The following is a 27,546-nucleotide window of genomic DNA, read 5'->3' on the forward strand; positions in this document are numbered from 1 at the left end:
TAGGACTAGCTTAGCTATAATGTAGTTGAAGGAAGACTCAAGACGCTTGTCTGTGTTGTTGATTTAAATCAAATAAATGGAGAGATCCTCCGTAGATATCTGTTTAATCTTTCTATTTCTATAAGTGAGATTGGGGATGCATTTCAGACTACAAATAAGTTGATCGACAAAAGCACCATCCGTAATCGGGGGGGAAAAGCTGGGATTTTTGGGTCAGCGGTTAAGGTTGGTTAGGGCTGCCCATATGGACAAAATATTAATTTAGGCTTTTCTTCTATTTTAAAATTACATTTGGCTGGTAGAATAATGAAAGAGCCGGGTGTTTTTCTAAATGGTCTTAAGCGTTATTTATAATTGGTTTGTGCTCATTAAAGTAGAACATGTTGTCTTGTGTACTTTTTTTGTATCAATAAATCACAATTGAACTCCAATTAAAATGCACATTCACCATGTAATTGCAGCTCAGTTAGTGGCTAATGTCCTACGTTTAGGCTCGGCTGAGCAAGATCTTTTGACGGGTTAATTAATCCCGGAATATGATTACAGGCCACTTTGCCTGATTTACAGTAATTAATTAAACGTACACAGTGCCTTGTGCCAGCTTGAGCCTTATAACGTCATGGTGCCCAAGTGCCTCCACCTTTTTATAGGATTCTATCACATTTGCATAACAATAGCGAATATTACGTACCTTGCGCCGTTTTCATTGGAGTTTTTTACAAATTTGTCCTATATATGCGGATGACATTTAAAAACTTAATTGTACCATTTTAGTTCCCTTTAGACAACAGACATAATGCTAATGATGCACTTTAATTATGATAATTAGGTGGCCATTCACGGTCACTGTACTGAGGTGACGTGAGGGCGCATTCATAGTTTAACGCTCCTGTGTTCAGATCGCATTTTCGTCACCTTTTACTGACCTGCTGAACTGTGAAAAAAGATCTTGGAAATGGAGTTCTTTTGTTTGAACCTGTTTTCATCCTTTAAAATCAATGCTGCCATCTACTGTTAACACTTTGATTGCCATGGGTTAAATTCATGATATACCATAGATTGCCAGCTCTATTTGTCTATGGAGAAGTACCCCTTCTTTGCATGGCTATAACTTTTTAAATTCTATTGCTACATTGCCATTATTAGGGCCAATTCAAAGTCCTATATGTATTGTTCATTGTGTAGCAACGTTAAACTTTTTCATTCACATATTCATAGTAAAGTATGGTCTAATGTATAAGTATGTTTTCATCTCTTTCTGCAGCTTTCTCCAGAACGTGATCTATAGCCCCAAATGCATTATATTGATGATGAAATACAGTTTGATGGCAATCGGGGCGATATAAAAAATTTCAATTGGACGTACTTCTAGAATGATCTACGTATGATCTGATGATGACCGGATGGGCGGGGGATCGTTTATAATTCCGTGGGCAGCGTTATATCATTCATCTAGTGTGGGTCATATGTTCATCATAACAGTTTATATGGAACACGTTCAAAAATAACGCTGAATCTTACCGGATCTTCCTCGCGCCGTTGGACGATCAGCGTGGTGTAGACCGTTTTCGATTATGGGATGTTTATCCTGATGAACCATTTCCAGCTTGTATAATACTATATACGTCCAAATAACGTTGTTTATTGAGTTAGGGCGAGCGATTGATCATCCAGTGTGTTGAGATGGAGTCCGGCTACCGGACGCGAGTGCCCGGAGCTCATATGGATGAGCACTTCCTGTTTGGGGCGCCCCTCCCTTTTGGCCGATCTGCCGATCGGCCACCAGATGGCGCTCTTGAACCGTTAGACAGTTGGTGGGAGCCCACCAGCACATCTCAGGGCTCCGGAAAGAAAATATGATTTCGATCACAGATTTTTGAAATATTGATATCAAAGACGAGTTACGGCGTCCTCTGCACCTTTAGCATGGCTCTGAATGACGTGAAAAAGCGTTTTCCGGCAATCAAAGTGTTAACTGGAAGGTAGTGTATAAAGCGTTTGTCTACCATCTCATCTCAGGAGCAAACAACATCCCCATTTTATTTGTTTAACAAACAAAATATTAATCACAATCACTTGTCACATTAACATTTGAGAGTACATGTGTTTTCAACAAAAATATGACAAATTTAACACAACAGCCAGCACTTTTTAACATTTTATAAACAATATATAAAAAATATAATAAACATAACTTAGAACAATATCAACTATTTACAGCACACCATACATATTTATAAATTTTTTCATTCATACACTCCTCTTCTGCGGCTGTGGAGAGAGCCGCCACGCGGGGTACGGGAGGAGGTTGTGGGAGTCCTTGATGTTTCAGCCCGCTGCCGCTGTCGGTCTGCCCTGGCCAGAGCTCCTGCCTCGGCGCGGGCGGCGCGGTCCTCTGTCTCGTCGATGGCATCCGTCATCTCCTGGGCGGTGAGCAGGCGGGCCTTGGTGGTGTTCCTCCTGACCTTTCCAGATCTTCGGGTGAACTCTTGAGGCAGGCCAGGACCGTGATGTGTTCCCTGGTTCCCTGGGCCTGCCTGTAGGCATGCTTCGTCCCACGGGGCACAACGACCTTCCTCCGGTTGGAGTCCATCTGAAACCCTGTCTCGTCACAGTTGTAAATATGACGGGGTTTCTCCCTCAGCCCATGTTCCTCCAAGGTGGTGGTGAGGAGCTTGAAGTAGTCTTCTATGGCCCCCCTCTTGGCGCAGACTGCCCTCCCACGGTCAATGGTGTCCGGGATCAGGCTGGACTTAGGGACCTCGAACGTGGCTGCCCGCCTCGCACTCCACCTGCCTGCTCTGACCTCTGCAACGGCCTGGTCCATGGCCTCCGGGGCCCACAGACGCACCTTCCTCTCCCTCTTCCGCATTTGCCGGATATTAGGCATGCTCTGCAAACACACAAAAATATTTTAAACAAGAAAGTAAAATAATATGAACTTTATTATTATTGTACGACTGACGAGTTTATTTTATTTGATTTATTTAGCACATTATTTAAAAAAAACAGTGCTAGGAGGGAACTTACTGTATGTGAGTGATTTATGATGAAATTAAATTAGATTTGAATTGTTTTTTGAATATGGATAAGGAGGTTGTTGACCTCAATGATGAATTTAGTTTATTGCTATGGTTTGTTGGATATGAGTGAAATTCTGATGAAAAGATGAAGAACAATGGAAGGTATCAAGAAGATCTTGCCTATTGTTAATGAACTTGAATATGAATGAGCATGAAACCAAAATGATTATGCCGAAATATTACCAGACATGCAAACACACACACAACCTTACCTTCACCCAGTTCAGCATGGCAGCCTCACACACACACCTCCATTCACCTGTAGAGAAACAAACAAGCACACACACAAACCTACCGTGTCTGCTGTGCTGTCTCTGGACTTTGTCACTCTGTCTGTCTATGCTTCAGATGTTTTTTTATACAGAGATTGAGAGAGAGAGAGAGAAAACCAGTTCATTATTTTCCCCGCGACAATTATTGTTCTCCCTTCGATTATTTTCGCGCAACCTCAGTTCATCACTACCTGGTCACCCTACTTCAGACAAACTTAGATCTCTTATTAAGAAGATTACAAATGTACAACACATTTCGTCGGACAAAACACTGGCTATATATGCTAGCAACATAAACAAACGATCTGACTTCATCTTGGGGCGAGTGGGAGTTCATGTTTAAGGAACAGGATGCTACTTTTACTTGGGAAACAGCGTCGCCCTGAACACATTCGAACAATTATAACGTTGCAGTGGTACAAACGTTCACATCTAGTAGTCTTTAGATGACTAAATATAGATGAATACTCATGAAATTTGATATATATACTCTAAAATAAGTATGATTTCATATCACCTACCTTTCGACGTCAAAATCTGGTGGGGCTGTGAGGAAAGATCCAGAATGCCGCGCAAGATGGGGCGTGACCGAAGTTGGGTTTGGGCGTTCCCAGATAAAGAGGGTGACCGGGATTGGTTTACGTTCCGTTAGTTATTGAAGGACCACCATACCAGTCTTTTTGACATGTGGGTTCCAAGTCATTCTTGCCTTGATACAAAAAGGAAGGTGCCCTTCTTTTTTCACAATCTTTTACCATTACTGAACACTTTTATTTTCTGCCAATTCACCACTGCCATATGCTTATATTGTATCTTAAAATGTGTCTTAAACACCACATAAACCCACAAGCATCACCACATCTGACTTAAAGGCCATGCTAACATCGGAGGTGCATTTAAAGAAAAGTTGCTCTAATTTGTGCCTTAGTACAGTTTCTAAAAAGGGAGAAATGGAATCCTTCCTCGGATATAATATTATATCACAATGGCAACCTTTCAGGCAACTATTGACAATGTTTGCATGACATTTCTGTCAAATGTGGTGACTTTCTTCAGGTTATGTGGTGTTTAAGATACATTTCAGATAAACTGGAAGCCAATGGCAGTGATGAATTGGCAAGAAATATCTACCAAATTGTTTCAGTAACTATAAAATATTATGAAAAGATTTTGGCTTCCCACGATCATGAAAACAAGATCAACATAAAATTATTATTGTGCTGCATGCCGTGTTGCTCATTTGGTCCTTTGTTGTAAATGCAGCGCACCCTCCCTTCACAGCTGTGTGCTCTGCTCCCTCCCCCTCAAGCCCAAATAGTAGTTTCAGCTCGTGCTGCTAGTGTGGAGGGAGGGACGGTGCCTTTCTCCAGTTATTTTGAAACGTCTTTGTAGAAGATTACAGAAAGGCAGCCTTTGGTTAAGAAGAAGGGTAAAACTAATTCAGTCGTTGTCACATGATGCAGGGCTTGACAGCGCAAGCTCTTGACTTGCATTTGCAACTAACGTGGTCGTCTTGCGGTCTTCCGTGATTAGTGTTAACGTTACACTCTGGTCCTGATATCTCCTGTGCTGCACAAGCACTAACTATCATGGACATGAAAAGAGGTCTGGCTATGTGAGACACTCTAGTATAACAATATACTGACAGCTGACCTTCGTCTTTTATATTAGGGGTACCCAAATTAGGGATGGGCATTTTAAAGAAAAATCCAGACCGATTGATCGCATGCTATACTTGAGTGATCGTGTATTACTAAAAAAAAAAAAAAAAAAAAAACTTTAATCGCCGGGAACGTCGTAACTCGTCTTTCCCCGCCATGCTCATTCTGCCGAAGACGCCGTAACACGTCTTTGATATCAATATTTCAAAAATCTGTGATCGAAATCATATTTCTCCCCCGGGGACCTGAGATCTCCTGTTGATCTCCTCTTAACTCTCCGACGGTTCAAGAGCGCCATCTGGTGGCCGATCGGCAGATCGCCCAAACAGCAAACCGGAAACAGAAAGTGGTGCTCATCCAAATTCGGTCCGACCACTCGCTATAGCTCCCGGGACTCCATCTTGACACACTGGATAATCGATCGCTCGCCCTAACTCAATAAACAACGTTATTTGGACGTATATAGTATTATACAACCTGGAAATGGTTCATCTAGATTAACATCCCATAATAGCAAAATGTCTACTCCAAGCTGATCGCCCAACGGCCCGAGGAGACTGGGGTAAGTTTCAGCATTACAGTGTTCGACACAAACTGCTCTGATGATCATATCACCCACACTACATGAATCATCTAACGTTGCCCACAGAATTATAAACGACCCCCCGCCCATCCGGTCAACATCAGATGATAAGTAGTAACTCCTAGAAGCACATCCAGTTGACATTTTTTATCTCGCACAGATTCCTACCAAACTGTATTTGATCATCAATATAATGCATTTAGGGCTATAAATCATGTTCTGGAGAAAGCTGCAGAAAACGATAAAAACATACTTATACTTTAGACCGTATTTTAGTATGAATATGTGAATGAAAAAGTATAACGTTGCTACACCCTGAACAATAGATATAGGACATTGAATGGGCCATAATAATGTCAATTTAGCAATACAATTTAAAAAGTTATAGCCCTGCAAAGAAGGGGAACTTCTCCATAGACAAATAGAGCAGGTGAGGGATGGTAAATTATGAATTTAACCATGGCGATCAAAGTGTTAATAGTTTTTATGAAAAGATTTTTTTTTCTTTTTTCTTTTTTATATGTTTAAAGGGGACATGTACTATAAATGTCATTTTTCAGTCTCTAGCATTGTATTATAGTAATAGGAGTTAGTATCAATGTGTTTTAGTGTCTAAATACCATATTGGCGGATTGCTCTGATTCAGCTCAGATAATTTCCTGCTCCAGTAAATTAGTCCATCCTGATTTGAAGGCCTGAATGATGTTACTCTCTGGGTAGAAGACAGTGATGTGATTGGCTCTGTGGTTGTAGCTAATGCCCGCCCACAATATACCTAGACTAGACAGCGAGTGGAAAACCACTTCCTCATACTGCGAGGCAGAGTGACACCCGACACCTCTGCATACACTGGAGGGAGAGAGAGAGGGACACGGAGAGAGAGAGGGAGAGAGAGAGGGAGGGAGCACTTGGGGGGGGGGGGGGGGGGGGGGGGACCTGCCGCGCCACACGGGAGAGGGGAGGAAGGGAGGCCCCCCCCCCCACAAGCTGCCGCAGGGAGAGAAAAAACGAAAGGAAGAGACGGCCTGTCTTTTTTCTCTCTCTCTCTCTCGCACCCCCCCCCCCCCCCTCTCTCTCTCTCTGTCTCTCTGTCTCTCTGTCTCTCTCTCTGTCTACCAGTCGCAGACTGTGTGGACTGACTGTCACTCAAAGTGCTTATGGGCGGAGCCAGGCCATAACAGCCTGAAATCTTGAAGCTGAAAAATTATGGTTTTGAGTACTTGATTAGAAATATAAAACAATGCATTTTTTTTGAAAAAAACCTTACAGATGTCTTCAATAGACTAACAGGAATTGTGTAAAGTTGCCCAAATAGTGCTAGGAATAGCAGTACATGTCCCCTTTAAGGAAACCAACAGTTATAATCTTACACATACATGTGAAAAAATGTGATGTGATTTTTCTCATAGCTACGAGTAATAGATTAATCTATTACTCACACCCATCCCTAACCCAAATGAAGGATAATAGATGCAAGTTCACAAAGCACCCTGCCACAGTTCATCCCCAGACAGACACCCCATATAAAAAAAATCTCACTTTAGCTATGAAGTGGGAGGTGAGCACAGAGAGTGGATGAATGTCACTGAGCAGTGATTTAAGTTGAACATTGATTCCTTGGCAACAGTTGTCTCCTTCCTTAGGAAATAAATGAGCAAAATGCGTTATCATCCACAGCAATATTAATTAATTTAATAAGCTTCCTTTGATATATTCTTGTCAAACTAGGTTACAGCAGGTTAAGATAAACTTTATTTTTCATTCAAGAGTGGGCCATGTGCTCCTTGTGGGAAACAAGTAAGCGTCAAGCCCTGTGATGTTTCCAAATCGATGAATAATCGTGATTTTAATATCAAGTTCAAGTTTCTTTAATAGTTGTCATACAGAAGTACAGAATACTTTTATACAAAATGCTTCTTACTGTTACGCTCCAGAGACTGTGCAAGACAAGATAAGTATGAAATAAAATAACATAGTATAGCATGTAAATTAGAAGTAAAAAAAAATGAGGTCACAGTGTTCAGTATAGACATATGTACAATGTTCGATGCAGAATAGACGTAACTGAGTTACCATATAATATACAATACTGTGCAGTGTACTAATACAATACTATATAGTGCAAGGCAGAAATGGGATGAGGTGCAATTTAGGTACAATTTACAGTGGGTGTACGAGTTGTAGTGCAAATCCTTTATCAATAAATATAAAGTGTGTTTGTGTGGTTTAAGTGAGTGTGGGTGTGTGTGCTGTGTGCATTTGATGGTTGTTGCATAGTGTTTATTGTTCGTTTAGCAGCCTGATGGCCTGGAGATAGAAGCTTCTTCTGAGTCTTTCTGTGCTCGCCTTAAGACTCCGGTATCGCTTGCCTGACCGCAGCAGTTCAAAGAGGCAGTTGTTCGGGTGGCTCGAGTCCTTAATAATTCTCTTAGCCTTCCCCCTGCACCGCTTGTTGTAAATGTTCTGGAGGGTGGGAAGCCCCCCTCCAATTGTGCGTTCGGCTGAACGTGTCACTCTTTGTAGTCTGCTACGGTCTTGAGCAGTGCTATTCCCAAACCAGGAGGTGATGTTGCCAGTCAGGATGCTCTCTATTGTACATGAGTAGAAGTTCCTAAGGATCTTCTGACTGACTTGGAACTTCCTTAGGCGCCTGAGGAAGTAGAGGCGTTGCCGTGCCTTCTTCACAACACTGTCAATGTGTGTCCATGTCAAGTCCTCGGATATGTGGGCTCCGAGGTACTTGAAACTGTTCACTCTCTCAACCGGTGCCCCGTCGATGCTGAGGGGGCTGTAGTCCTTGACCCCCGACCTCCTGAAGTCCACAATCACCTCTTTTGTTGACGTTCAGGGAGAGGCAGTTCTCCTGACACCACTGTGACAGATTCTCTACCTCTTCCAGGTAGGCCCTCTCGTCGTTGGCAGAGATCAGGCCCACCACTACTGTGTCATCAGCAAATTTGATGATTGTGTTGTTGTTCCGCTGTGCCACGCAGTCATGTGTGTACAGGGAGTAGAGGAGGGGGCTCAGAACACAGCCCTGGGGGGCCCCTATGTTGAGCGTGATGGATGAGGAGGTGCAGTTGCCTGCTCTTACCACCTGGGGTCTGCCCGTCAGGAAGTCCAGGACCCACTGGCAGAGGTCATAGTTCAAGCCCAGGTCCCTGAGCTTGGCTATGAGTTTGGAGGGGACTATGGTATTGAATGCTGAGCTGTAGTCGATGAACAGCATTCTCACATAGTTCCCCTGCCTCTTGTCCAGGTGTGATGCTGCTGTGTGCAGCACATGGGCTATGGCGTCCTCCGTGGACCTGTTGGGGCGATATGCAAATTGCAGGGGGTCCAGGTTGATGGGGAGGGAGGAACAGATGTAGCCCTTCACTAGCTTCTCAAAGCACTTCATGGCTATGGAGGTGAGGGCTACAGGGCGGTAGTCGTTGAGGCAAGCAGGCGTAGATTTTTTGGGTACAGGGATGATGGTGGACTTCTTCAGACAGGTGGGGATGACAGCCTGTTCCAAGGACAGGTTGAAGATGTCAGTGAATACCGGGGCCAGTTGGTCGGCACAGACTTTTAGGACGCGGCCGGGGATGCCGTCCGGTCCTGCTGCCTTCCTGATATTCACTTTTTTAAAGATCCGTCTCACCTCATGCTCTGTTACCCTGAACACTGAGTCTCCATCAGCAGACCCATTATATCAATCAAAATAATAGTGATTTGTCATAATCGAGTAGCCCTACAAGGCAAGAAAGACTTGGGACCCACATGTCAAAAAGACTTATGGTCCTTTAAAGGAAGCCGGCTCCCTCCTCCCTTAAACCTGTAATACCAACCTCAGCATAACATGTTATCATCAAGTTAGAACAGGAGGTAGAGCCACAACCTTTTCAATGCTAAGTGAAATTGCATCAATAATTACTGGTTGAGGTAGTTGGGATTATAGTAGTAAACAGTTGGCCAGCTAGCTTAAAAAAACATCATAACACTGTAAATCATAATAGGCGGCCAGGCATCAATATGTAGGGCTGATTGACATTCACTTTAGCTTTTTAATACACCAAACAGAGAGGCTGATTTTATATCCAGATTAAGAGTGATCAATACAGGAAGAAAATGTACTTGATTCTATATATATATATATATTTTTCAATCATCTACTACTGGGCGCGGCCGGGTAGCACAGCGGACTAAGCGTCTGTCTACCACCGCAGAGACACTGGTATCGAATTCGGCTGTCAGCGGTGCCTCCGCCTTGGCCGGCCGTCATACTGACACAATTGGCGGTGTCAGCGGGAGGGAAGCCGGTGGGTGGTAATCTGGTCATTGTAAACAGCGACTCCTACAGGTCGGTCAGGGCGCCTGCACAGCGAGGGAGGGAAATGGTGAAGGTAGTGTGACCTCCCACGCGTTACACTTCACCAATGAGAGTCCGCGCTGTCAGGTGAAAAGAGGCTGCTGCCTGTCGCCTATGTATCGGAGGAAGCATGTGATCGACTTCAGGGCTCCCTAGACCGACCAGTGGGGGGCACATGCGCGCAACAACCAGGAAAATTGGCATAACGACTAAATTGGGATGGGAGGAAAATACAGAAAAAACAGGAGGAGAAAAGTGGATACAAAAAAAATCATCTACTACTGGTTTATTGAAGGTTCCCAACCATTGTCAAAAGAAAATCGGGAGAAGCATTGCAAATTATGCACCAAAGCTATGGAACACCCTACCTATGGACATTAGGGAGGCTAGATCTCTAAATATTTTCAAGCGTAAGCTAAACACGTACCTCTTCACCGTAGCCTTTTAATACACTCTACTGCTTGTGATTGTTGTACTGTAGATAATAATTATTTTATTTCACTGCACTATTTCATTACTTTACTCTGTTTATTCTATTTGACTCTTTTATTACAAAATTTGCCATATAACTGTCCTACACCATTGAGTTGATTGAATATATTCCTGCCGTGTGAACTTTGTAATGAAACTCGAAGTGAAGTATTAACACATTGGACGCCAGAGGGCGCTACGGTCATTGGGCCGTTGTCTGCCATCGCTTTTATTTATTTTATATATATTTTTAAAATCTTTTTCCCCCTTCTTTTTACTCCGTTTTTCTCCCATCCCAATGTTAGTCGTTATGCCAATTCCCAATCCCCTTCCTGGTCGCTGCGCACCTACCCCTTACAGTCGGTCTGGGAGAGTGGAGGCTATCACATGCTTCCTCCGACACATGTGTAGCCAATCAACCGCTTCTTTTCACCTGGCAGCGCGGACTCTCACTGAGAGGGTGTAACGTGTGGAAGGTCACACTACCCCCCTTAGATCATTTCCTCGCTGAGCAGGCGCCCCGACCGAACTGTAGGAGTCGCTGTTTACAACAACCAGGACCTATCCACCAGCTTTCCCACCCCTAACACTGCCAATTGTGTTAGTATGAACGACCAGCCAAGCTGGTAGCAATGCAGAGAGCTGGGCTCGAACCCAGCATCTCCTGCACTAGTGGCGAGCGCCTTGCCCACTGCGCCACTTAGCCGCCCCCATCGATTTGTTCAATGGAGAGAATGGCGTGTTTGCGAGTGCTTAAACTATATGAAATATTATAGCTATGGATCTAATAACGTTGTCGATTGTCAGTGAGTTTCTTCTGGTCAACATGCAAAAAACTGATTGTTTTTTCATCCGTACATTTCCGTTTTATACCGTGGTGAATATGAGTATAGTTTGGGTGATTCTGAGTAATCCCAGGAAAAGATGCGAAAATAGCCCTTTAGTGAAATCCAGTTATCACGTTGTAATTTTTCGCCTGATTATCGAATCTTCCTGAAATCAACGCTACATTATCGTTATTATGTCTCCTCATGCACGCATGAAAGGGGGCTTGTAGCGGGGCGCCCCTGCGTGCTGTGATGTGACCAACGTTACACAGCACACACACATTCCACACAGACGGCTTCGATCGCGGGAGAAAAAAATATCAGATCAACGCAAGATTGGATATATAGTGTCCTTACCCTGTCTCTGATGTAATGCAAAAAAAAGTATCCAATTATCTGATCGCCATTCCAAGTACTGGTCGCGGTACTCTGTCCCACGTTATCCGGCATTGCATATGAAGGAGGGGGGCAGCCTAGTTGATGCATCGTTGTAAGCGCTTGCCTCGCCGGAGTATTTTAACCCCGCCCACACGGCTCAGCTCGGCCCAGAAAACAAACTACATGGTTTCAAATGGAGTGCAATAGCGGCCGCAAGGCGTTAGAGGGCGGTATTGACCGTCTGCCAGCTCAGACACATTCAGAACAGCATGCACAGGCTGCCCCGATGAATTATGAATGGCAATAGCGAATAAAGGAAAAACTGATCCAATAACGAGTATACTCGTGGTTGACGCTCCACGGTTGGATGGCAATAAAGAGTATACTCGTTTTTGGCGCAGAACCAGTTAAGAGCGAATTACTGCTCTGGGCTTTCTTATTATTTATTGTGCCTAAAAATTAATACAACTTTAAGTAGACGGCACTAAACATGTAAAAAATAATTTAAACATCTGCTCTGAATTTTTCTTTGGCATTCGAAGCTTCGGGGCCGAGATTCAATTTTAATTCGAAGCTTCGAGATAAAAAAAATAAATAATTAAAATTATTATTATTCTTTTTTAGGCGACTTGTACATCACTTTGTTCAACTTTGTTGTTTTTAAATGTGCTCTATAAATAAAGTGGATTGGATTAATTAATTAAATTAATGAGTCGGGCGGCTGCTCTCCGTTACACAGCCAACAACATTACATTACATAATTATGTTGCAACCTTCGTCTATAAAGCAAACAATTATATAAATATTTATAGTTAATAGAGACAAAGGCAGAATTCGACAATTTTTTTTATTAAGACATGTTTTTATATGGGTCGGGACACTATAAAAAATACTATAGAGAATTGTCAGTGCTGTAAAGTTCAAACCTTTTTAAATCTTAGACAAACGAAACACTTTTTCATGAAATATTGTAAGCCGTCATTTGGAGCTTTATAAAAGCATCACAATGAACACAAATCTGTCAGTGCTGAGTCCGACCTCATATTAAATAACAAACTTGTTGTAGTTAACACATTCGGGGCCATTGGGGCCCGTCTAATCCCACTCTGAGGCCAGCTTTTCATTACAAGTTGTCACTGTGCGTGAGGTTGTTTGTAGAGCTAAATCTATATTTTATATTATTGCTATGTGTCCATTGTCATTGTCAATTGACAGTATAAACCTTCCCTTCAATATGCCATAAAGAAATAACTTTTTCATCAATACGTTCCCGTTTTATAGCGTCGTGAATATGAACTATATACCGCAATGGTCTGGGGTAATTCCTGCAAAGCTAGTTATAGGGCGCTAAGCTAATAACGTTAAATCAATTGGCATTTCGGCCCTACACAAGCTAGAGTTAAAAGTCAAAATGCATATGATCGGTATTAGGGATGTCCGATATTATCGGCCTACCGATATTATCGGCCGATATCGGCATTAAAATGTGATATCGGAAAATATCTGTATTGGTTTTCATTTTATTTAATTTTTTTAACATTTCTATAACCTTTATTTACCCAGGCAAGCAAGTAAGAACAAATTCTGATTTTATTTATTATCGAAAGTATGCATAATGTTGTGTTAATTCCACAACAAGAGATATGTAATGTTAATTACCTGAAATTATTCCATTTTTTGGGGGGGGAAACCCTGCATATATCGGTTGATATCGGTTGATATCGGTATCGGAAATTAAGAGTTGGACAATATCGGTATATCGCTATCGGTAAAAAAGCCAATATCGAGCATCCCTAATCGGTATCATGTTCCACCATGAATGCATGAAAGGGGGGGGGGGGGGGGGGGAAGTCGTTTCTGATTATTGATTACCAATAACGGCATTCGTTATTGCAACATCATACGCTGAACGGGTGGATGGCTATGAGAACAAGGCCCGATCAGACTGAAATTGACGTCAAATCGCTCTTACCTGTGGCCGGTTGGATTCCAAAAAGAATTTCCCAGTTATTTGATCGCCATCTGGTAGATTGATATGTCCATTGGCTGATGCTATATTCCTTTACTGCATACTGAATTCGGCATCGCAAAACGTATTCCAGGCGATCTGGTGAAGCCATAGCTTTAGGCTAACAGAAAAGCTAACCCGGAGCGAAAAAAAAGTGACACCCGGTCTGCAACAAGGGAAACTGCATTCTTGAGACAGCGCCAATACCAGGATCTGGCCGGTACTGCACTGAATGAAAAAATATAACGTTCCCACATCCTGAACGATAGATAATCGATGTTGAATGGGCCATAGTAATGTCAATATAGCAATCAAATTTAAAATCTTATAGCCCTGCAAAGAAGGTAAACATCTCCATAGGCTTTCAACGGTGGCAGACTGGGTACTTTGATGGGTACTCCCGGCGCCCAATGTGTTAACAAAGAGAGGCAGAGTTGACTTAAAAAAATAAAAATAAAAAATAGATTCTTATTTTTTTTTTTATATATATTCAAATTTTATTTTCCCATTTGAATCCCATGCCCATCGAATGAAGCTTCCAAGTATTTAAGACAGCCCTAATTTTGTGTGTATTGGTGATAACACCAAATAGGCCTATTAAGATGTTGGATCATACTATGAAAAACTTCGTGATTTAATGTTCTATGACTTACTTACTTTGTCTATTTTTCTGCTATATATTTTCTGCTTATTTTATGTCTGCACTTTATGCATTGCTCTTGATCTGCCAATGTTGTGCTCATTTTATGCCCGTCTTTATCATGCTAGGCCTGTGGAAATTGAATTCCTAGAATTAGCTCCATGTTTATTTATTTGTAAAATATATACCGGTACATCTTGTGTGTTTGGTTCTGTAAACTGTTTACACATCGTAAAAGAGCCCCTCTGTGCTGCATAATAACCATAAAAAGAGAGTTCGGCAAGTTCAATGGAAAAAGTAGGACTTCCTGTGATGGGCCACATGTTCCCCTCCCTTTTCCTACCTGTAGTTGTTACTTCCCTTCCTTTTATCATTTGTGTTTTTCTCTCCATCTTTCTCTCTCATTCAATTCCTTCTCAACTCGAAACAAACAATAATACCTTTGCAATAAAGATGTTTCGTAAACTACAGGCTCTGCAGAAGTAAACAAATCCTCCCCCATCTCAACCAGCATAGTGTGCCTTTTAATTATTCTGTTTGATGAAAGCAACGAGAGACACTATCTCTCTGCCACCACCTCTTACTCTGTCTCCATCTCCGTCTCTCTGTTTCAGTGGGAAGGCAGCGAGCAGTCGGGACACGTTGGACAACGACACGGAGACGGGTTCCATGGTGTCCCAGAGGAGAGAGAGGGACAGGCCAAGACGGAAACACAACAACGAACATGGTCTGTCTTTTATTTATATATATATATATATATATATATATATATTTTTTTTGAACAAATGTTTTATTTTTTTTATTTTTGACATTACACACAAACATTAACAGTAGAAATCCACTATAAATCTCAGGACTATTACCGATATAATACTAACAATAATGGCAGCCCAGTTTTTAAATCAAAATAGATGTAGATTAAAAATATACACAAATTAATTACAATACAATACATATACTATGCTCTTGCTCGCTCTCACCCCCCCCCCCCCCCCCCCACAGGACCCCCTCTTGGATAGCATCTATTATACCGTTTGACACCAAGGACTAAAAGTTCATATAATGCTTTATCCTCTCCACCACATCTAACCAGATTGCTATGCTGGCTTCATTAACACCTAGAATTTGTGCGGTAGATATCTCTAGATAAATCACATCAAGATAGGTAAGAATCCATACCCTCCGGCACATTTTATCCGGTTGAATCCAGCGTGATGCTATTAGTTTTTTGGCAGCCGTAAGACCGGACAAGATTAGCCTCTTTACATGTACAAAGTGTGATAACTGAGAGACATTATTCAGCAACAATACAGAAGGCAGTACAGGTATTGTCAGAAATAAATATTCTGACAATAGCGTGGTTACTTCTACCCAAAATATCTTAACGGGAGGGCATTCCCAATACATATGCATAAATGTACCACTATCACCGTTTAAACATAAGGAACATCGAGAGTCTTGTTTAAGTCCCATTCGGTTCAGTCGTATAGGAGTCAGGTAAGTCCTATGAATAAAATTAAGATTAATCTGTTGATGATCCTGGTTGCGTGACGATAGCCGAATGTTTGCCCAGACTTCAGCCCAATCAAAATCTACTTGCAAGTCTGGTATATCCTTCCTCCAAACTGAGTCTAGGGGAAGGACTTCATACGAAGACGTAAGTAAGTGACGATAAAAGTCAGATAGAAATAATATGTGGAGCTCGTGAGGTTAAATTTACAAAAGCCTAAACACTAAAAACAAACAAACCAACAAGCTGCTCAGATTCATACATACACCACCAGTGGTTACATTAGTAATGCGCACAATAAACAATCAAAGAAATCCCTGCAGCATGAAGGCAGAGACACCAGGATCTATATAGTTCAGATAGGGTTCCCACATTTTATTAAAGTGGTCTGTTTTGGAAAGAAACATGCATGTAAGGTATTCTAATGGCACTAGAGGTAATGGCAATGGCAATAAAATGTTCTTCCTCGCAGCATAAGTAAGAATACAGTACATTCTGTTGTTCCTTGATGTTATCTGCTTGGGAGGCCCGGGATGAGGGACACTGGGTCCATCTCTAGTTCCAAACCTAATATTTGTTCTATTGCAGACAGCTCATTGGACCAGTATCGCTGCAGCTTATGGCATGACCAAAGAGTTAGTGCCCCCATGTGCATTTATTGGGTCTCATAGTAAGATAACCGCTTAACATTCTATAAAAAAACTAAATAAAAACCTTCTCACGCTTTTATTTTGAAAGCAAAATCATGCAAACCTCATTAGACCACTGCAGTAGACGTCTAGCCAAGGGAGATTGTGTCGTACTGTCTTGCTTTGTAATATGAGCGATGTTAACGTTACCGGGAACACATGTCATGGATGCGTCAGCTTTTCTTTTAGCTCCTGATGTTGTCAAAACCTGGTAACAAATGTTAGCCCGACGCTTGCTAACCGCTAAAGAGTTGTGGGGTAGATTATGATGACATCATAACATGGGGGCAGCCATACATTACATTACAGGAACATTACTACATTTTGGGAAATATCAACGGGATATAAATTTCATATCTGCATCAGTATTGGAGTTGTTAGAAGTTGCTAAGCTAGGCTAGCATTGCACCTGGACCACTCCTTGGGGCTAATTGACACACAGAGATGAGCTGACTCTGGGGGAGATGGCAAATAAGTGTATTTCCCAAATTGTCCTTTTAATATATTCCCCCATTCCATCCTCATGTGAGATTGCACACCTGAAAGGGTGCAATAAATACCTGAAAACAACGGTGCACACTTCTGCCCCCTGCAGGTGTGAGGCAGAATGGCTACTCGTCGCGGGCGGCGGGGCGGGGCGGGCCAGAGTATGACAGCTGCTCCTCCTTCATGAGCAGCGAGCTGGAGTCCACTTCCTGTTTCGACTCTGAGGACGATGACGCCACCAGCAGGTTAGACACACACACACACTCTCTCTCTCTGTCTCTCTGTCTCCGTCTATCTGTCTCTCTGTAATTCACTCATTCAATCACTAATTTCGAAAACTGCAGACTAGGAAGCAAATACTGTACTTACCGGTACATTTTTCTTTTTAAATAGTTTATTATATTAGTGTATATATTAGCACTGTGCTCTAGAAAACTGCTTTATGCTTTATTCAAGGTCTTCCTGTCTCACCTTAAAGGGGTAGTTCAGACTTCAGATGTCTTACTTACTAATGACGATGTCGATCAGTAGAGTCCTTTCTCATGCTGTTCCTCATACTAGCTCTGTATAGTTAGCCAGAAACCAATGCATAGTCGATGATTTCAAGCTCCTGTCTGTACAAGCTGACTGAAGCTCACTGAAATCTACTTTGTGCTGCACTGTGTGGAGTCAATTTCAGTGAGCCTCAGCTGGCTTGTACAGACAGGAGCACAACCCCATTGACTTTGCATTGGTTTGCGGTGAATTAGCTAGAGTTAGTATAAGGAACAGCATGGGTTGTGCTGAGAAAGGACTCGACAGGATCATTGGTAAGTAGGAAATAGGGATAGGGTTCCAAAAATAAATCACAATTATCCCTTTAATTTGTCTGAAAAAAAATAAAAAACTACAAATACTGTGGTTTTTCATTGCAGGACCAAACGGGTGCAGAGAGAGCTCTCATATTATTCATGGCATTGAATTTCCACATGTGGTTTCTATTTCACAATTAGCTTCCAGTAGAAATGAGATGTTAGCTGGATTATAATTTTAAGTAAATGCTTCTAATTAAATAAATCCTGGTTTAATTGTATTTGTAAATTATTCCTGCCATTTGTTTAAACCTGCTTGATGTACCAGATGGGTGAAGTTAGCAACAGCAACAATAGAACATTAAGTTCCAGAAAGTTTAGAGTTTTGCCACACAGAAGGATTTAGCATACCGGTACATTACGATGACAAAATACCCAACTCAAAATTTACTGACAAAATATCTAACTCTCTAAGTACCTCAGACATTTTCAGAGGAACAATGTTTTTTAATATTATTTTCTAAACATGGTAAGTTAAAGTGTTGTATTCATTTATAGTTAGACAGTACAGGTTGAGTACTTTCTTGATGTATCATATTCACATTACAAATGATTGAGATTGACGTTAGAACTGCAAATACATGGACTGTTAAAAAATAAATAACACAAGTTATATTGTTTTCAGTACATGGCTTCAGTTGTACTGATGCACTAAACTTGGTTATAGGCAGGCACGAGACTATACAAACAACATTAGCCCCACTTAACCCTGCAGTGGTGAAATGGCTCATAGAGGCACACACCAGGTTTGTCTTTTCCCAGGTTTTTGCTTGGGTGGTCAATTTGCTGGGTGAAAGTTTAGAGTGTACAAGGGCATAGAACATTATGATTAAAGCGTATTTTCGATGCTCATCAAAATGGTCAAAAATACCATGTTAAGACGCCAAAACCATGAGTCACTCACTCACTCACTCACTCACTCACTCACTCACTCACTCACTCACTCACTCACTCACTCACTCACTCACTCACTCACTCACTCACTCACTCACTCACTCACTCAAGTTTAAAAGCTTGAGAATGACCACCTACTAGAACTCTAAGCAGAGCAGTCCCCTTAATGCAAAGTCCGTACTGAGTGAGACAAGCTCCATTCTGGCCAGCGTGTACAGGCCTAGGCACGCTCAAGTAGTTGTAGCCACTATCCTTATGATCAGGTCATTCCGTCAGCAAATAGCCTGACTGGACTCGAGAGATTCAGGCTATGCCTACCTGCAGTGGCCACATTGAAAGACAATCCTGTTTGGGTGATAGTTTAATTGCCTGTAGATATCACAAGTACTCAAGCCTAGAAAGTGTTAATTATAATTGGACATGTGTTTAACGGACTGTCCCTCCACCTCGCACGCAACGCTGAAGTGTTTTCTCCAGGAGTCCTTGAACATAGGATGGAAGACGATGATAACTGAACAATGATTATTGTGTTTATATGATAACAGGGTTCATACAAGGTCCCTGAAGAGCTTAAAGTGCTTGATTTTTTTTACCAAAAAAAGTCAATTCCTGGAATTCCTTAAACAGCCCATTTTTTAACAAGGTGTTTAAAAAATCCTTGGAATTCAAATCAACCAGTCGCATTGAAAGTTTTGTTCATGCATGATAAAATTGTTCTGAATCAAGAAATTGCTTTTTTTTAATAAATGTTATCTAAAGTGTAACTAGTTGTCCGAAATTGGTTTTAAGCAATAAATATGGGATCCGACCCCCCCCCCCCCAAAAAAAATAAAACTAATTTAAAAGTGAATTGGATCCTTTTAAAATAAATTGTGAAAGTCCTTGAATTTCATTTTGCAACGTCTGTGGGAACCCTGTGATAAGCTTACATTTCATATCGCACACCATATGCACTCATGTAACTTTCACCAGAAAAGAGAAAAGAAAGAAAGAATGTCCGCGGGTGACGGTAATGAGCTCCACTCCTCGGTAGCCGTCCTTGATGCGGTTATTGTCCACAGCCCTAGCTGTGATTATCCTAGAGGTCACAATAGGTAATTTGTTATTTATATAATGTTCTCACTACAATGGAATGGCTACTATCGGGACGTCATCACATGTGAATAGAATTAGGCTTTTTGTCTCAAGAGTCGTACCCAATTCATGCAATTCCAAGAAAGACTGTACCCCAGTATGCAGAAAGGGTCAAATACACAATCTTTAGAATAGCACATTTGTACTGCATGCAAATAACTGCATGGTTCTTGCTCAAAACGGCATGGAATTAGCATAACGTGGGTGTGTATGTAAAGGGTAGACTCGTGGCTACCCATAGAATCCATTTTCATTTGGATATCTTGAGGTGAGAGGTCTAGAGACCCCTTTGAACAGAGAAACCCCTCGCCAAAATGTAGCTAACTTTGCATTATTTAGCCCCCGTCCCGACGAGCAAGCATGACCTGGTTGGCACCAAATGGATACCTTCGTATGTCTAGTTTCATATGATACCAGTATCTTCACTCTAGCTTTAGCTACAGCCTCTGGAAGTCCCACCGACACTCCTGCAGGTCTTAGAAGGTTAATCACATCTCTGAGTGTGTTATTGAAGGTGTTACTGTGCTTTTACGTTGTTTTGTCTTTCTCGTCTTCCAGGTTCAGCAGCTCCACTGAGCAGAGCTCCTCTCGCCTGATGAGACGCCACCGGCGTCGCCGGCGGAAACCCGCAAAGACCTCCAACATGGACAGGGTTAGACCAAATCACACCATTATCTATCTGAAAGATGACATTTAGGAGAGTTTTATAGTATGCTCAAATACAACGCAAAAACGGAATGTAGCACTATACTGCTTATTTTTTATATGTTGCTAATTAAAGAATAATTTTCAAGAGTTATTGAATAATTTTTGCACTACTTGTGTTGTTGATGCTTCTAGGGCGTGGAGCCAGGAAAGTAAACAAAAAACTCCTCTACAATGTAAACCGATAAACTTGAACAAAATAAACGTGAAACTTGAAACATACAAAGTCAATGGACGCAAACAGGCGCAGCTTGTTTTTGGGATGGCCCGAACGCTATGCGCTAATTGAAAATGTTTCAACTACGTGATGGAGCACATGATATATCATTACAATTCATATGAAATGGGACTGTTAAGAATGCTCTGTGGGCTACAGTTAGTGAAAAGGTTGTATTTAAGGAATGGTCTCGTTTTTGGATTTGGTCAACATTGCATTGACCAAACGCACTTGCATTTCTTCACGCCAGTGAACTGTCAAACTGTCAAATCTGACACGAGTACAGCGGGGGGACGTTCCTTTTTGCATTGTACTTGTATCAGAATACAGTGTTAGACCGTTACTAATATTTAGTTGAGATACCTCTAGGGGTCTTTAATCTCACCTGCACAATATTTGTTCTATCTTTGTTCCTTCGTGCAAATTAACTGAATGTTTCTTCTTCCTCCTGCAGTCCTCCTCTTTCAGCAGCATTACAGACTCCACCATGTCTCTCAACATCATCACCGTCACACTCAACATGGGTAAGTAGTCTGAGGGCACTTTCACACCTGCGTTTGTTTGAAACGCTCCGTAATCAAAAGTGAAATAGTTACTTTTGCTTCAGTTTTTATTGGTCCGGTTATGTTTCACGTTGCCTAATTGACGAACAAACCAAACTTTCTAAACAAAGCCATGTGATCAAGCAGGTCGGCCTTTAACCCATTGAAACGGGGAAACATAATGTATTATTAGCAGGCGTTTTAGGTCTAAATGGATTAATGGACATGATTTTGCATCCTAACAAACTACAAAACCACAAAAAAAGTTTGTTAGAAAATAATAACCTTTTATGATGATGAAAGCTCTAGCGCTGACCTTCGAAGCTTTTTTTGGCAATCGAAGCTTCGGGGCCGAGCTTCGATTTTAATTCGAAGCTTAGAGAAAAAAAAAAAAAAAACGTTGTTGTTTTTAAATGTGCTCTATAAATAAAGTGGGTTGGATTAATTAATTAAGTAGCCCCTTTCGTGACTGAGCCAACAAGGTTTCACTCGGCTGTGTGATTTAATTCAAGGTGGATCGCTGTTGTCGTTTGAACAACTTCAGATTTCATGGGAACTACCAATCCCCCAAATCAAGAATGTTTAAGATGAATGAAGTAAGATTTTGATTATTTGAAATATGGCCTGTGTAGACTAAACTATGCACAGAATTATGTCAGTCTAGTCTACAAGGTCCGGATTCTACATGGTCCGGCAATGTAGACCTTGTAGACTCCACTACAGACCAATTATCAGTGAATGTTCATGCATTTTTAAGAAGGGCAACTTCCACAAAAAAACAAAGAACTCACCAAAACATCTCAGTAGCACCTTATCTAAATTTTATTTCCTATTTTGTTTATTCATCCCAGTATCTTTCTTTCTTATGTGTGGAATTCTACAAGGCATGTAGGTGTATATGTATTTGAGGATGATATCCTTCAAACAGGCAATAGTGATGATATAATTTGGGCAGTGCTGAGCTGGGTTACTTTCCTCCAGTGTATTTGTCCCCCGGCCCCACCGCGTGAATATTAAAGGCAACCAACTTGTGTTCGGCTTTTCTCTGATTGGCCGCGCCCCCACGCGCAGGCAAGCGGCAGTCGTCCCACGTCCCAAATGAAATCCAAGGAGCAAGCGAGTGGCAGCGCGGGCAACCAACTTGTGTACCAACGCACTTGTGTTGGGCTGCTGTTCCAACGCACTTGTGTTGGGCTGCTGTTCCAACCAACTTGTGTTCAGCTGCGGTAGCAGTGGAGCGCTATGAAATGCGCTGAACTAGAAAGCGTAACGTTATTATGTTTCGCGTTTTATTATGTTTCGCGTTTTTAACAACCAACTACCAGATTCACTCGTGTATAAACAAAGCCCATACAGTTATGAAATGCGCTGAACTAGAAAGCGTAACGTTATTATGTTTCGCGTTTTTAACAACCAACTACCAGATTCACTCGTGTATAAACAAAGCCCATACAGTTATGAAATGCGCTGAACTAGAAAGCGTAACGTTATTATGTTTCGCGTTCCATTGATTAACGCCATTACCTGCTGTGCTGTAGGAAGCAGAGGTACAGTAAGTTACAGTAGGTGTAGGTTACATGTTTAATCAAAGCCCATACAATTTTTTAGATGAATGATTGTGGATATAATATAGAAAACACATCATTATGATATTGTCAGATGGCGCAAAATACAATGGTGAGTGAGAAATATATCTCCAGTGATAAAACCCAGTGCTCTATGTCTCTATGATACACAGCGTGGATGGGCTTTCAGAGGGAGAGGCATGACTTCGCGACAGCCATATTAGACACTCACTGTACCGCAGTGTGGAACTGTAACGTTATATGTTATTTCGCCCGTGGAGGCTGCTGAGCCTGAAGCGCCAGCGGGGCGACGCGGTGGTTTATCCCCGGCTTCCGTGCGCCGCCCGCGTCTTGACTCTGTTCAGCTCCAGCAGCAGCAGCGGCCGTTCCTCCGTTGTAGAAGCCCTTCAATGACAGCGCTCTCATATTTTGCAAATGCATAAACTATATCTTAAATTATGGCTATGTGTCTAATATGGCTGTCGCTTATCAATGACTTCGCAACAGCCATATTAGACACATCGCCATAATTTAAGATATAGTTTATGCATTCGCAAATATGAGAGCTCTGTCATTGAAGTGGGTGGTGGCAGCATTACTAACAGTAGCGATTTTTATTGTTTTGTCATGACCAAACATAATCCCAACATAGATAGGAGGTGTACTGTATGTCAAATGTCGGTCATGTGGTGGAAGAGTTTAGTACAGTCACACAACAGAACACCGCTGTAGTACAGTCACACAACAGAACACCGCTGGTTCGACCAGCGCTTCTGCCGCGTCTCTCTTGCCGCAAAGGCGTGTGCTAGTGGATTGATTGATTGGCCGTGTGGCCAATCAGAGAAATGCTGAACGAAAAGCTGAACACAAGTTGGTTGCCTTTAATATTCACGCGGCCCCACCCAATGGCCCCATTCGCACACACGCGCACACACACACACACACACACACACACACACATTTACATTTAGTCATTTAGCTGACGCTTTTATCCAAAGCGACTTACAAGTTCTGTACGACAAGACAGCAAGAAGGGTACAACTCTATCAGCTGAGTAACAATGTTTATCAAAGTGTTGCGTGTTACAGTGTAGGTTAGTTTATTAGGAAAAGTGCATGACAGTAAGGTTAGTCATGGTTAGATTTTTTTTTTTTTTTTTTTTTTTTTTTTTTTAAATCATTTCAGATAATGGTTGAAGAAGTGAGTCTTTAGTCGACGGCGAAAGATTGGACGGGATTCGGCTGTCCTAACTGGGATGGGTAGTTCTCACACACACACACGCGCACACACAAATCGAAGTAAAAAAAAAAATTGAAAAATCTTGTTTTTGAAAAAAAGATATTTTTTCTTTTTCTTTTTTAACTTCGATTTTTTTTTTATGTTCGAAGCTTGTGCCATCGATCGTGAAGCTTCAAAGTATTTAAGACAGCCCTAGAAAGCTCGCACATTTGGGAATATATGGGAAACAAAAGCTGCCCAATCAGCCTCATTAAATGCTCAAAGGGAATTTAATTTGAATAAGCACAAGATTATTTTATTTATATATAACATATATTTTATTATGTTCATTGGTTAGTCTACATTAGGGATGTGCATAGTGGTCAAGTGGTCATAGTGGATGAAAACTGGTTAGCTTGGTGAAACCCATGTCCACAGTACAGTACAGACCCCATCTTTGTTTACTAAATCTGTGGTTGCTTAGTAGTGTGAACAGACGGAGACAGATTGTAAAAATTATGACACAGAACCACTCTCACTTCCAAAACAAACATCACCATCTGCACCGATATTGTATATACATATGCAGTATAGTTGCATCTTCTGACATGACAATGGAGCCAAGTAAACACTACATGCCCACAACGATGGGACTTATAATTGACCAAACTAATTTCACAATTCAGCACAAATTCCCACTAGCTGTGGGGTTTACAGTGATGCTCATCGTCAATCATCCTTATTGATCATCAACACTACTCAGAGAATGGCAATAAAAAGCATGCGTACCATACCATTTTGTTAATTTGTCTGAAACAGCCCACAAAACAGCCATGGAGCCATCTGCCTCTTGCTACTTCATAACGTTATTCCCAGGGTCTTTCTTGATCAGTATTGTATGTCCTTTGATAATCCATGGCCAACCAGTCCTTTGATAATCGCCAGCTCTCTTCTGGCTTTGGCCTGTCTTTTTTTTTTAAGTTTTCCACCGTGTTGCCTACTTCACACAGTTTATAGTAGGCTACTTCACGCGCACTCAATTCATCTTCCCCATTGACAGTTTAATACACAGGCACACACTGTTAGAACTTAACTCAAGTACTACACACTGAGGCCTGTGCATGCCCAGTGTAGTGAAAGGTCTTAATGTGTTTAGGAGAGCTAGTATAGATGAAAATCTTTTCTGGGGCTGCGATAAAAATGCTAGTTTTGACAGAAATCATTTACTCTCTAATTTACTCCCTCTAAATGCACTGTCTCATGTTCACTTTATTTAACATTTTTACAGATAAGATTAATACAAAATTATATATAAGAAATGTGAATGAACTATTTAACCTTTTAAGAATATCTGGTTAATTTAAAACATCTAATCGGATATCGTTGCACATCCCTAGTCTATGTGGTCCTCATCGCTGCACTATGTTGAATGGGGATTGTGTAAATTCAACCACTAACTCCCCTCTCCCCTTCTCTCCTCTCCTCTTTTCGCCTCTGCTATACTCTCCTCTCCCCTTCTCTCCTCTTCTCTCCTCTGCTATACTCTCCTCTCTTCTGCTATACTCCTCTCCCCTTTTCTTCTCTCCTCTCATCTCATCTGTTCTTTTCTCTTCCCTTCTCCTCCTCTCCTCTTACAGAGAAGTACAACTTCCTGGGTATCAGCATCGTGGGCCAGAGCAATGAGAGAGGAGACGGAGGAATCTACATTGGCTCCATTATGAAGGGAGGAGCCGTGGCGGCAGACGGCCGCATCGAGCCAGGCGACATGCTGCTGCAGGTGTGTGTGTGTGTGTGTGTGTGTGTGTGTGTGTGTGTGTGTGTGTGTGTGTCCGCATGGAGCCAGGTGACATGCTGCTGCAGCTGTGTGTGTGTGTCCGCATGGAGCCAGGTGACATGCTGCTGCTGTGTGTGTGTGTGTGTGTGTGTGTGTGTGTGTGTGTGTGTGTGTGTGTGTGTGTGTGTGTGTGTGTGTGTGTGTGTGTGTGTGTGTGTGTGTGTGTGTGTGTGTGTGTGTGTGTGTGTGTGTGTGTGTGTGTGTGTGTGTGTGTGTGTGTGTGTGTGTGTGTGTGTGTGTGTGTGTGTGTGTGTGCGCGCGTTGAGTTTATTTTTTAAAAAGGACAGTACACATTGATAAACATTTCTGTAAATGTGTCAGTTTTAGCCAGCTGGCTAATTCGTAACTGTAGTCCTTTTGGCAAGATGTTATGAGACCGACAATACACCTAGAACAGAAACATTAACAGTACAACACAGTATTTCCAACCAAATAATAAAAGCAATAATAAAATACACAATGAAATGATTAAAAGTGATTACATGTTTGATTGGTTAATAACCAGGTATTGAGTTTTTTTGTAAAGGTGTGGTAGGTAGCACAGTGTCTTATTTCAGTTGGTAGGGTGTTCCAGAACTGAGTGGCTCTGACTACAAAACAGGACTGACTGAAGGAGCTGGACCTAAACGGCACAGTACAGTCCCCTCTAGGTAGATCTTGTGGACCTATTATAAGATGTTTTTTGTTTGATAAAAGTACTGAGGGTAAGATCTTGAATAGTAGTCAGGCATCAGTGTATTTCGTGAGGTTTTCCCAGCTGAGGTTCTGTACTTGTTGAGAATGTGACAGTGGTGATAAGTATATGGTTTTCGGTCCAGCACCTTGAGGGCCTGTTTATACAGAGAGAGAATGGTTGTGATTTTTGCATGGGTCCAGCTAGTCATACAGTACATGAGACGGGAAATGATAATTGCATTCATATAAAGAAGGGCAGCAGTAGATGTTAAACAGTTCCTCATGAATCTGAAATTTGACAAATTGTATTTGGCAGTCTGGGTTACTCTTTTTACCTGCTTTTTGAATGATAATGTAGAGTCAAGGATAATACCAAGATATTTAAATTGTGAGACTACTTGAATTGGCTCTCCAGCAACTGTGTGTGTGTGTGTGTGTGTGTGTGTGGGGGGGGGGGGGGGGGGGCAGACGACATGCTGCTGCGGGTGTGTGTATTCATGGGATATGAGGGTGTGTGTATTTGTGGGATATGAGGGTGTGTGTACTTATATTTACAAAAATTGTGAATACCGGTGTGAGTTTAGGAATGTTGCCATGAGGACGTTTGTAGAGCGTTATAAGCAAATAATCTGCATATAGGAGAGTTACAGATAATTGTACATTTTCTGCATGACTATGGATAATTTACAGGTTAAGGGTAGAATCTGTAATGTCACCAAACAGCGACAAATAGTCCCACTTGGTGTTGCACTTTGTTTACATTTTTTATTTTGAGCTGATGTATGGGTTGGAGTTTAGTAACTCATTATACTGTGAGTTTCTCCAGACCTCTCTTGCCAGAGCCTGAGGTATGGCCAGCAGTAGCACTAGCAACCCCTCTCATATAGAGACTCAACTCTAACCCACACATCAGACCAAAACAAAACATGGAATACAGAATGCAACACCAAGG

At 41.7% G+C, this 27,546-nt stretch overlaps 1 protein-coding gene across 1 annotated transcript in view; it reads left to right on the forward strand.

The window, feature by feature from the left end:
- Nucleotides 1-27,546, forward strand: part of LOC311239080 (segment polarity protein dishevelled homolog DVL-3-like) — a 72,845-nt gene that overhangs the window by 20,976 nt on the left and 24,323 nt on the right. Inside the window, exons 4-8 of the mRNA XM_084327312.1 lie at nucleotides 14,889-15,001; nucleotides 17,069-17,204; nucleotides 20,397-20,490; nucleotides 21,215-21,284; nucleotides 25,723-25,862. Of these exons, the coding sequence (XP_084183438.1) occupies nucleotides 14,889-15,001; nucleotides 17,069-17,204; nucleotides 20,397-20,490; nucleotides 21,215-21,284; nucleotides 25,723-25,862 (553 nt within the window). The remainder of the gene's footprint in view (nucleotides 1-14,888; nucleotides 15,002-17,068; nucleotides 17,205-20,396; nucleotides 20,491-21,214; nucleotides 21,285-25,722; nucleotides 25,863-27,546) is intronic.

Source organism: Notolepis coatsorum (assembly GCF_963971535.1).
Source record: "Notolepis coatsorum genome assembly, chromosome: 13".
Classification (NCBI taxonomy): domain Eukaryota; kingdom Metazoa; phylum Chordata; class Actinopteri; order Aulopiformes; family Paralepididae; genus Notolepis; species Notolepis coatsorum.